This window comes from Petromyzon marinus, chromosome 18, assembly GCF_048934315.1.
Source record: "Petromyzon marinus isolate PM22_M1 ecotype Great Lakes invasive population chromosome 18, UKy_Petmar_22M1.pri1.0, whole genome shotgun sequence".
Classification (NCBI taxonomy): Eukaryota; Metazoa; Chordata; class Hyperoartia; order Petromyzontiformes; family Petromyzontidae; genus Petromyzon; species Petromyzon marinus.
This window is the reverse complement of record NC_133684.1, coordinates 14,400,222-14,412,786: the sequence shown is the minus strand read 5'-3', so window position 1 is coordinate 14,412,786 and position 12,565 is coordinate 14,400,222. Positions and strand designations below refer to the sequence as shown.

The 12,565-nt window shown below is 48.1% G+C and overlaps 1 protein-coding gene across 1 annotated transcript in view; it reads left to right on the top strand.

Moving 5' to 3' along the window:
• NDUFA10 (NADH:ubiquinone oxidoreductase subunit A10) overlaps positions 1-12,565 on the top strand; it is a 29,929-nt gene that overhangs the window by 6,519 nt on the left and 10,845 nt on the right. The window contains exons 3-4 of the mRNA XM_032956789.2: positions 3,538-3,753; positions 5,482-5,568. Coding sequence (XP_032812680.1) covers positions 3,538-3,753; positions 5,482-5,568 — 303 coding nt within the window. The remainder of the gene's footprint in view (positions 1-3,537; positions 3,754-5,481; positions 5,569-12,565) is intronic.

Sequence of the window (12,565 nt, the reverse complement as noted above, 5' to 3'; positions counted from 1 at the left end):
CTTCCCTAAACTTAGTAAGGTCTCTGTCGCTGATGCGTACCCTTTACCTCGAATGGATGACTCACTGGATGCTCTAGCCAGAGCGCGTTTCCACCCTTGATCTCCTATCCGGGTTCTGGCAGTTGCTACTCGACGAAGCCTCGAAACCCAAGACAGCCTTTCGTACACCACAAGGCGTGTTCGAATTCCATCGGCTTCTGATGGGTCTTCATTCCGCGCCGGCCGCATTCCAGTGATTAATGGGACTGGTCCTGGCTGGTCTCCAGTGGGATTCGCTTTGATATACCTCAACGATGTCATCGTTTTCAGCCATACGTTTGACGAACACCTGGAACGGCTACGTGCTGTCTTTCTCAAAATGCGTGTGGCCAACCTGAATTTAAACCACAGAAATGTCACTTACTCCAGAAATCGGTTCGATATCTTGGCCACATAGTAAGTGAATCGGGTATTGCGACTGACCCAGACAAAACCGCGTGTGTTTGAACTTGGCCGACCCACACGTCGGTGGGGGAGGTACACAGTTTCATAGGATTCGCGTCCTATTACCGCCGCTTTTTCCCAGGTTTGCTACTATCACCAAGCCTCTCCACGCCTTGACGGCTAAGGGTCACAAATTCCATTGGGGGGAGGAGGAGGAGGCCACATTTGTTGCGCTCCGGGATGGCTTGGTGAACGCCCCTCCCCTCCCCTACCCTGATTTTTTGTTGCCGTGTCCTTGATACGGACGCTTGTAACACTGGAATTGGAGCTGTTCTGTCCCAAGTTGTCAATGGCGTCGAGAGCGTTGTCGCATACGGCAGCAGGGTGCTGTCTCCGGCCGAACAACGGTATTGTGTCACATGCCGGGAACTGTTGGCCATTGTGGTTTTTGTGCAACAGTATCGTCCCTATTTGTATGGTAGGCACTTTGAAGTGCGCTCTGACCATGCAGCGCTACAATACGCGCTGCGTGTTGACCAGCCGTCTGGCCAACTTTCACGCTGGTTGGAGGTCCTCCAGGATCACTTCTTAAGGTTACCTATAGCAAGGGCTCCCGTCACACAAACCCTGACGCCCTGTCGCGATTACCAACGAGCGGGTGCGCCTGCTTTTCGGGCTCCGAGCACTATAAGCCGGTCGCTGAGCCCTCGTCCCCTCCCCTCGCGACGTCGGCTGACGTAACGTCTGAGTTGGCTGAGGGTCCGGCGGCACGTTACGCTGGACCACGCAGGTGGAGGACAATTCTCTGCTTAAATTGCGACGCCATGTCAGAGAGCCTGAGGGGGGCGAGGATCGATGGGGTATCGCCTCTGTTATTTTTAAAGGCGGATTGCTCATGCATTGGGACGGAGGGTTGCACCGATACAACATCGTTGTGCCCACTGCCCTGCGGGGCAAGGTCATTTGGGTGGTACACTAGCGCTTGTTGCACCTAGGTGTGCATAAGATGCTGGCCACACTTAAGTTGGACTTCTTCTGGCCTGGCATGGCTGAGGATGTCGCTAATTTGTTGAAAGGGTGTGTGCAGTGCGCGCGGCAGAAGCCACCTGCGAAACCCTGTTGTCCACCATTGCAATCGATTCAGGTTTCCCGCGTAAACAAATTAATTGGGCTGGACATCCTTGGTCCATTTCCCACTACCCCTCGTGGGAATAAGTACTTGCTGGTGGGAGTCGAGTATTTTTCACGATGGCCTGTGTCCTGGCCTCTCTCCAACCAGTCAGCGGCGATGATCACTGAAGCATTCCTCAATGGCTATGTAATGGACAAAATTTCACCCTTCAGAAGCTTTCCGAAGTGCAGGAAACCTCTAGGGTTAATTCTGATTTGCGTCAATTGGCCAATGAGCGGCTGAGGGGTTCCCGTGTTTCTACACATGAGTGAGCGCCTGGGGACAGAGCCTGGTTGCACTGTCCACAGGTTCCGGTGGGTACGTTGCCCAAATTGTTCAAACCTTGGAGAGGGCCGGTTGATGTGATTCGGGTTGTTCGACCACAGTGTGTCCAGATCCGCTTAGGGCGGCGGAGTTCGTTTGTGCATCCCTCGCGCCTCAAACCTTTCATTGCGCCACACGAGTTCATTTCATCTCCACATCACAGGGGCCGAGTATCAGATGTATCCGTCGAGCCGGGGTGTGTGCCCGCTAAGGGTGGTCCTCAGGGGAGTCGTATGATTCCGTCCCCAGGTGTCGCTCGCCTGACGTTAGCAGCACCGCCGCCTGCGCCATCTCCACTGGATTCAGGAGAGGAGAACCCGTCGACCCGGCCTACTGCTCTTTGTGAGGAGTCGGGCTCGACGGGACAATTGCATATTCCCCCCGGGACCTCCAGGGAGAGCGAGTCCACCTCCCCTGGAGGCCCGGCCACGAGAACTCGTTCTAAAATTCTTCGGGTTTCGTGATCCCCACGCACACACACTCCCACTCCCTCAGTTGGTTGTCGCACTCGGTAAGCCGTATCGGTTATTGGCTGAACCTAACCCTTATTGTGCTTGCGGTTGTTGTTACACGGTGAGGGTGGGAGATGGTGGCGATGAAGGGGATTCCGAGCGTTCGCGGTTCACTGCACTGTTTTTTTTCTCATGTTCTGTACTCACACCATTCTCCCCGTTGTTAATGTACATTTGTAGGTAGTGTAAATATTGTATAGGTGGGTTTGGGTATTTAATTGGTTATTGTTACTTGTAGAGGCACACATAGCAGTAATCACTTTTTACTCACTTTTATCACTTTACTCACTTAGTTCGTTTTAAGGTGGAGTTGACAGCTGGGACGGCTGAGTGCTACAGTGGGGGGGGGGGTGATGTAGTGACATCGCGGATGTCACTGTGTGGTGCCGGCTTTAGCGAGGCATGGCGTGCGATGAATTGTCATCGCGGACACCCTGTAGGTGGGTGTAGTACCAGCCCTAGAGGGGGCTTGGTGAGCGCTGGGATAGCGCAGTGGCACCAATCGTGGCGCGCAGTACTGACTCCTACAGGAGGGAGTGTCAGCCATTGTATGAGGTTACTCTAGGCCATGGCACTCTGGTTAACCCTGGAAGGCACGTGACCAGTAAGATCTACACAAGAGCCCCAGGTGGGGGCTTGGGGGTGGTCACATGTCAGGGTGAGATCCCACGGGAAAGGTCGAGAAACGGCAAGAGATTTCTCGAAGGTGGTCGTGGCCAAGGGTGGGGCCAGCCATGACCCAGGAGGATATAAACCAGGTCCCCACAGGGACCGGGGTTCAGCATTGCTGTCGTCATCTGAAGATCTACGTTCTTGACCAAGAAGAAGTCACCAACACGTGGACAAGGACCCCAGCTAGGGTCCTGTCCTTTGTAGCTACTCCAAGTAACTAGCGTAGTTAGCCTGGTGGTCCACCACCATAGGTTATCTGGTAAAGGGGCAGTAACCCCTTTGTGTTATGTGTTGGTGTTAATAAATATGTTGCCTCGAAGAAGTATGTCTGCGACTCAGTTGAATCCACTACATATTTAATGGAGCGCCCTCTACACGCAAAGTCGATCAATGTGAGTAGCACGTGTAATAATTGTTCTTTGCCACTTGTGTTAGACATGCTGCATTTGCCAGCTGCGGATGTGCACTACTGGGACCACATCACGGGTGACAAGTCCATCCTTGATCCATGCTACAGTGGCATTTGCAGCTTGGAGAAGTTCTTAGCCAACCCAAACAACCCGGATGGAAATGCCTTTCGCCTGCAGCTGTGGATGTACACCATACGTATGCTGCAGTACTCGGATGCACTGGTTCACCTGCTCAGCACTGGTAAGCAATGTGGGGTGCACAGTTCACTCTACACGGTGATGAGTATGCTATATTCACATTGTAATCACTCAGGAATGTTTCAGCTTTGTTAAAGATTGTCCTATTAATGAGTGTTGTCAAATTGTTACTAGTAAACAGGTAACCATTTTCAGAATTGATTACCAGTTCCGAATGTCAGGAACAGGGAATTGCAGTGGTATTTTAATAGGAAGAGGTAGAGAACCCACGTTACTCCACTGCATTTGACCTGCCGATCCACTAACTGGTGCACACATGAATACTTCTGGGTGGACAGAGGAGGGGGAATTTAAGAAACTTGCTCCATTGTTTCAATTCCCACGCTGGGAGATGGAATTGAACCGGTGACCTCTGGATTGCAAGTTAAGTGTGCTCATCTTTGCACCGCGGCAGCTTCCTTTGTTTTTTGACCGATTATTACGAGTTGCAGCACAACCTAAGTGTTCAAGTTTCCCCTACAAAGCAGTGTACACTTTTAGACATCAAATAGAAATGGGAGCAGGAGATGAGTTTTCCTTCCTAATTCGAGAACAATGCATGGAGCTGTTGCATATTGAAATTCCTGAAGTGGCTGTCAGAAGCTATTGCTTGCCTCAGAAGTGATGGAAAGCTTCTAGATGCAGCTCGTAGACAAGATTCAGGTTCGAGCTCAAGGCCTTGATCCCTTTACCCGGAGCACTTCAGCAACCGCTCGTGGGTTCACCGACCTTCAGTGTATATAGCACTTCAGCTGATCACGACCTTCCTGCGGCTGCTCGCACGTGGAGCCTCAAACCCTCCAGATGTAACCTCGTTGAGTTCCTAGGACGGGACTACAGGAAATGAACATAGAATTTGTCAGGCAGCGATTGGCAGCGATTGACAGAGGCTCAGCTACCGGTAAGACAACCCCCATGCATAATTGCTGTCGAGATATCACTGCTCCATGCACCTCAGCCGGTGTGTGGCTGAGGTGATGTAAGTTGTATATTTATGTTCTTAATGAAGACTGTCTCACTGAGTTCAGCCTGAGTGTTCAGACTCAGTGAGACTTTCTTTGATAAACAAGCATAACAATAATATTAATGATTGGCTATACGGGTATCCCTTGATTTATGAAATGGATACGTTCTTCAAAAATTGCAAGTGAAACTAAATTTTGTGAATAGGAATGTTTTTACCCATTAATTTAATTTTTAAAAATCAGGGACGTGCTTCGGACAGTCAGTCCAGCTCCAAGTCTTCTCCCAAATCTTCTAACCTAAAAATGTACACCTCTATCACTTTTCACGATATAAAAATAATAAAGAACAAATATTAAAATGATTGAATAATTTATTGAAAACAAAAATGACTCATCTTTTCGGGGAAATCACCAAAAGATCTGCTGCATGTTGGAATGACTGAAAAGGCAATGCAGAGGTGTTACTATTGCACTGCAGGGACACCGTGACGCTGTCGTGGATGGATGATGATGCAGCCTCCCGGGTGGCTTGTTTGATGAAAACATTTGATTGATTTCGTAAATTGAAAAGTATTAATAATTTGTCAATTGCATTATCGTGTAATTTCGTATACCGAGCGTTCGTAAATCGAGGGATGCCTGTATATGTGCTGTACATTGTGTGTACATTTTCAAAGTTGCATGTTTGCAAGGCATTTATTACGTTTCTTGTTTGACCGCAATGGTAATTGGAGGTTGATGTTTTTCTGCTCGTGATTTCCCTACAGGCCAGGGAGTGGTGCTGGAGCGGTCCCTCTTCAGTGACTTTGTCTTCCTGGAGGCTATGCACAAGCAAGGCTACGTCCGCAAACAGTGTAGGTGCCATTAAACCGTCTGTTGCCTCCTGCTTCATTGCATCAGAATCGGACGTATCATGAATAAAGATCACTCACGCAAATGTCAATGTCACACACATACACATACCTATCAACCTCTTATCAGTGCCTACCTTATTACAGGAAAATTCAGACCTTATTGGTAACCCCGTGCCATTATAAATCTCAACGTTCATCCGACAAAGTCCCATCACATGGGAGAAACACAAACAAATGGACATTTTTTTTGCCCGGATTGAAATGGCTGTATGGACCTGAAAACTGTATGGGTTGACAGGTATGCATACATGACACAAATCAGATTCAGAATATTTATTTATCCTGGAGGAATCCGATGAGCTACAAAGCTCAGTTTCAAAGGTGTATTTTAGGGGCGGTTGAGAACATTACAACAACAAACAATACAAAAACAGAATAGGAGTGCAAAGTATAGAAAAGGTAAGCAAATCACTAAACAAATATATACATATAGAACTAAACTATTTTATTTAACCAGATAAAGCCAACTGAGCTCTTTGCTTCTTTTTTTAAATCAAGAACACCGGTCCCCATGCCCTCCCCCAACCCCCATCCCACTCATGGCACTTAAAGTCTCTGGGCGTGGAGGAGCTTCAAGCTGCTGTGGACATTCTCTTAGGTGTGTTCCCTGTTCCCCCCTCTGGCTGCCAGTCCACCGCTGGCCACGACCACTGGCCATCATCTCTTCTAGCGATTTGTCCTGCTCAAACTCACTTTTCTTCTCATTCAATATTAAACAATTCTTAATGTCCACTATCCTCACTTAAAAGGAAACACCAAAACCATTCTTGGAAAGTAGCAGTCATCTTTTCGAAGGAGGCACCTCTCCAAGTTATTGCCCAGAGGCAGCTTTTGCCAAGAGCCAAAACAGACCATAGGTTACAACTTAAATCAGTGGTAGCTACTGCAGGTGTTATTCAGAAGTCAATAAATGTTATTATCCACAATAGCGGTACTGGCTGCATAAAGTATGACAAGTGTTGGGATGTCCCTCTAATAAACTCCATATGCATTGCAATGTTGATTGAGTGCAGAATCTAGTACAGGTATCCCTTGATTTATGAACGTTTGGTTAAGGAAATTTTGCTTAAACACAATTGACAGATGATGGACAATTTTCGATTATCGAAATCGAATTTCTGCATGAACGAAATTTCACTACGGCACGCGCCACGAGATCATCAAACAAGAAGCCACCCGGGACGCTGCATCGTCATTCATCCACGACAGCATCACAGTGTCCCTGCAGTGCAACAGTAACGTCTCCACATCGCCTTGCCAGTCATTCCGACATGCAGCAGATCTTTTTGCGAGTTCCCTGAAAAGGCGAGCAATTAATGATTATTCAATCAAATCCTTCCAATGATTGCTAAGCCAGAATCCATCTTCTCGGTTGAAATTGTCTCTGTGTTTGTATATGTGGATAGCCTCATGAACGAATCTTTCATGGTAGCCAGATGGCTTGGAAATAACCTCTGTCTTGGAGAAGTCAATGTCATGTGAGCCTACTGAATTATAACAGTGATCTGCCTCGGCCGAGGTGTTGGTCGGACCGTGTTTTAGGTCTGCTTTGTGTTCACAAATGCGGTCTGAGCCATGTTTTTTGGTTTCTCCAATGTAACTATTACCACAGAGGCAACTTAGTTTGTAGATGCCAGGGTACTGTATGTCCGGAATCACATCTTTTACAGACGGAACCAGATCACGGATTTTATGTAACGTGTTGAATCGGACCTGGATCTTTTGTTTATTCAAGATTTTGGAGATCTTTTTTGTGATTCTCGCAATGTAGTACCGCTTTAATAAACACAATATATATTATTATTATTGTATTGTTTCCCTTCTACGTGACTTTACCGAAAGAACCAAGAATATGAATCCCTACAGTCACGAAAGCTTTAAATCAAAAGATTATTCAATCGTTTTAATATTTATGTTCTTTATTATTATTTTTGGATTGTTAAAGGTGATTTAGGATATCCCTAATTTTTTTGGATTAAATTACTGGGAAAACCCATTCCGATTTACAACATTTAATTTTAAGCATGTTTTTCTAAAGAATGCATCCCATTTGTAAATAGAGGGATACCTGTATAGTTACACACCATTAAAATAGGTTTTATGTGACATTGACAGAACTTGGGCCACGTTTTTATGTTAGCGGTATGAAAATTAACCAAAGCATCTATTTCTACAGTAAAAAAAAAATCTGTATTTTTTTTATAATTTGGCCTCCTATCTAGAAGGTGGCACAGTGATCACACTTGTGCCTCACAGATAAATCATCTGGGTTTGATCCCCAACTTGGCTGCCTTTCTGTGAATAGTTTATATTCTCTCCCCCTGTTATGCATGGGTTTCCTCCGGGTTCTCTGCTTTCTTCCCATAGTGAACAAAAACAAAAAAAACAGTGTGACTGATTTTTTTTATTTAAAGCTTTCGTGACTGCATGGATTAATCTTCTTGGTTCTTTCGGTAAAGTCACGTAGAAGGGAAATAATGACTGATATTGGCCAAACATAACAATGCTGATATGCAAATTAGTGTATTGGAATTCCACATAGCAACATCGCCCTTGCTAAACAAAAACTTGGCAGAACCCTCATGGAAAAGTCTTCAGAATCTCTGAGGCTTTCTTGGGTAAATTAGCATATTGACAAGGTTAAACATAACTAACAAGAGACCGATGTACCTTCCTTTCCTGAGCCATCACAAGAGTATTGAGACCCAGCTCCCATAGGGATAGTGACACCAGGCCATACTGGTACAGGGATGAGGTGACCTCCATATTAACATGGGTTTATACTCAAAATTGGTGTTCATAATTTTTCACCAAATACATTATTTACTGGTTATTCCATGTGTGACACTGCAGAAAGACTTAGTTCATGTAGTGATTCGGGTTGCGTAGCCCACGGATTATTCTACGTGGTCAAAAGTCAGTTCATCCACAAATTCATTGATTTGTGACACTACTGTTCACCCATGTCATCTTTTGTACGGGGAGTTGTATTGCAGATTGCTGGCCATAACACTGACAGGCAGTTGGTTAACAGACTGTCTGCGAAACATTGCGTCTTCGTGATAGCCTTGCCCAATAGGAATGGTGCAAATGCCAAATGTACGAATGACTTGAATCAACAGATTCTGACCACCCTGCATTGACCTTAGCCTGGGTACAATAACATTTTGAGAATGTATATTCTTGCGTCTTTCAGTGAAGTCACGTAGATAGTTTCATATAAAATAACAAAAAACTACGACGTTTCAATCACAACACAAGCAATCGTCATCAGGAGAAAAAATATCGGGAAAGCTGCAGAGGCAGGATGTTTTAAAGGTTTGAAATGGGTGTAGCCCAAGGGTCATAAGCGAAGTGGGCAGGGCTAGTGATGTTAAAGTGAGAAATTTGCATGTAAATGTAAGATCGGAGAGCTACCTCCACGACGACGAAACTGCAGAGGTGGCCATTGTATTGTGAGAGATTAGCATGTCAATGTAAGATCGCAGAGCCACCGCCACATCGAGGAAAACGAGCAACGGTGACTGTGTTAGTGAGACATTTAATCTGTTAATGTAAAACCAGAGAGTCGAAAATAACTACTAACATCGGAAGGTACAGTGAGGAAAAAAAGTATTTGATCCCCTGCCGATTTTGTATGTTTGCCCACTGACAATGAAATGATCAGTCTTTTATTTTAATGGTAGGTTTATTTGAACAGTGAGAGGCAGAATAACAATAAAAAAAATCTAGAAAAACGCATGTCAAAAATGTTATAAATTGATTTGCATTTTAATGAGGGAAATAAGTATTTAACCCCCTCTCAATCAGAAAGATTTCTGGCTCCCAGGTGTCTTTTATACAGGTAACGAGCTGAGATTAGGAGCACACTCTTAAAGGGAGTGCTCCTAATCTCAGCTTGTTACCTGTGTAGAGTAGGAGTTAGTGACGTCATGTCACGCTCGCCCTCTGGTACGATGATGTCCCGGATGGTGACGTCATGCACAGGGGGCAGGACGGTGACGTCATGTCCCCCTGGGGGATTTAAGCCGGAACCCGTCACGGGTTCAGGGTCGTTGTGGGGAGTCAGGAACGTGTGAAGTTGGGAGTTGGGACCCAGGGTAGGGAGAAATGAGCACCAGGCTCGGGGAGCATGTGGGTGTGCTAGGGACCTCCCCAGTACCCTTCCCCTGGGGGAGCGATGGGACCCCGGAATAGGGGGAAATTGGCACCAGGCTAGAGTAGCCTGCGGGGGGTGCTAGGGAATCCCCAGTACCTTTCCCCTGGGGTGTGGAGTGTAGGCAGTGAGTGTGCAGTACATGGAGTCGTGTGCGAAGAGAGGTCTTTAATAAAACATCTTGCGCAAGCCCCTACACGAAGACCTGCCTCCGAGTCATCATTTACGCTTCAACAACTGGCGTCAGAAGTGGACTTTTTCAAGGAGATGCTCTTGAAAAAGCGGAACCCACCTGTTGCGTCTTCCAACGACGCAGAGGCGGCGACCCGGGACCGGACGACCCCGGGCTCCGTGGCCCCTGTTATTGCGGCCACAGCTGGTGTGTCTACAGCACCAGTGGAGGACAACGGGCGCGCTGGGGAGACGGCCTCTATTACAGGTCCTCCAGCGACCACCTGGCAGGCCGCCGCCATCTTGACCATCGCGGCGGAGAAGCGGTCGGTAGCGGCCATTTTTGGAGGTGCCACGTGGTGCGCAGCCTGCTGCTGAAGCAGTTGTGGCGCGGGAAGGAGCCGCGAGGAGAGGACGCCGTCGTCGCTGCGGAGGGTTGGCGGTGGAGGCCCGGAGGGCATGCGGGGGCCGTGGTGGGGCCGCCATTTCGGCGGCTGGCCGGGACGCTGTTCCCGCCAAAATGCCGTTCCCGCCATTTGAGCGGGGGCGCGGTTCCCGCCAAAATGCCATTCCCGCCGACGTCAACACCTGTGGTGGTGGAGTACCACACGTTCAGGTGGCGCCCCGACTTCTGCTCGAGCGCGGGTGGTGTCTGCAGTCGCAAGAGGAGTCCGTGGTCGGTGTGCAAGATTCTTCGGGGCATCCCAGCGCTCCACCCTGCTTTCCTCCGCTCATCACAGCTTGTCAGGCGAGGCGTAACGTGACACACACCGGCCCCTGTTGACACCTCATCCATCTTGCATGCGCCGGGTTGTGAGTTCATGTTACTTTTATTATTGGTTTCCCGCCGGGGTGCGGGCGTACAATTGCTCTTAATAACTTGCGTCTGTCCATGGCGTTCGTGTCGGGTGTCCGCGTGTTACATTATTGGTTCATTACGGTGGGGATTGTTATCTTAAGGAGCCAGTTAATGATTAATTCGGCTAGGTGGGGCGTCTCGGGCTCCGTTAAGATCCAGTGGATTGCCGATTTAATGATTTGTTGACACTGTTGGTTGCCGTTGCGGAGTCGCGATTGTTTTGGGTATACAGTATGGAGCTTCGCTTGTGAGTGTTGTCAACGTGTGACTGTGGAAAACTGTTCATCATTGTTAATGTATAGCTGTGCTGTGTTTGTTAACAGTGTATAGACTTTTTGATTTAAAGCTTTCGTGACTGCAGTGATTCATATTCTTGGTTCTTTCGGTAAAGTCACGTTGAAGGGAAACAATAAAATAATAATATATATAAAACAATATTGTTTTTTTATATATATTATTGTTTTATTGTTTCCCCTTAACGTGACTTTACCAAAAGAACCAAGAATATATAGTGTATAGACTGTATGGAGCATTGCTCGAGATGGTTGGCTGTATGCAGACTGCATAGACTGCATATACTGTATTACCCCATTCGGCGATTATTGGGCATTTTGTGTATTAATTTTTTTTCTGCTCCTCAAATTGGAATGCCTGAGTCCCATGGTATATTTTGAGGGGGATTTTGAAATGCAAATTTCAAATTGTATGTGTAGTGAGAGTGTGAGATTGCAATTGTGCGGGGGATGATTGCCTTGGTTTGTGGCTCTGCTTTCATTTGTACGGAGCATTTAAATCGAGATGGTGACATGCTACCAGTGTTAGAATTGTGGTGCTGGCTGTCAAATTTCTTGGGGCGCAGATCCTGACCCGGATGATCCAGGGGATGTTGTGTGCCTAACATGTCAGTTGTGGTCCCGTCATGCTATGGCTGACGGCTTGACCTGGCTGCCCGGAGATTGAAACACTCCGTGGTGTGGATAGCCTAGTGGGCTGGTCGCTCACAGGGCTCGGAGAGTGTGGTCCCATCATGCTACGGCTGACGGCTTGACCTGGCCGCCCGGAGATTGAAACACTCCGTGGTGTGGATAGCCTAGTGGGCTGGTCGCTCACAGGGCTCGGAGAGTGTGGTCCCATCATGCTACGGCTGACGGCTTGACCTGGCCACCCGGAGATTGAAACACTCCGTGGTGTGGATAGCCTAGTGGGCAGGTCGCTCACAGGGCTCGGAAAGTGTGGTCCCGTCATGCTACGACTGACGGCTTGACCTGGCCGCCCGGAGATTGAAACACTCAGTGATGTGGATAGCCTAGTTGCTCGGGCGCTCACATGGCTCGGAGAGTGTGGTCCCATCATGCTACGGCTGACGGCTTGACCTGGCCACCCGGAGATTGAAACACTCAGTGGTGTGGATAGCCTAGTGGGCCGGGTGCTCACATGGCTCGGAGAGTGTGGTCCCGTCATGCTACGGCTGACGGCTTGACCTGGCCACCCGGAGATTGAAACACTCAGTGGTGTGGATAGCCTAGTGGGCCGGGCGCTCACATGGCTCGGAGAGTGTGATCCCGTCATGGTATGGCTGACGGCTTGACCTGGCCGCCCGGAGGTTGAAACACTCCGTGGTGTGGATAGCCTAGTGGGCTGTGCACTCACATGGCTCGGAGAGTGTGGTCCCTTCATGCCACGGCTGACGGCTTGACCTGGCGGCCCGGAGGTTGAGACCCTCCGTGGTGCGTCTGGAGCTGTAGGCTCGC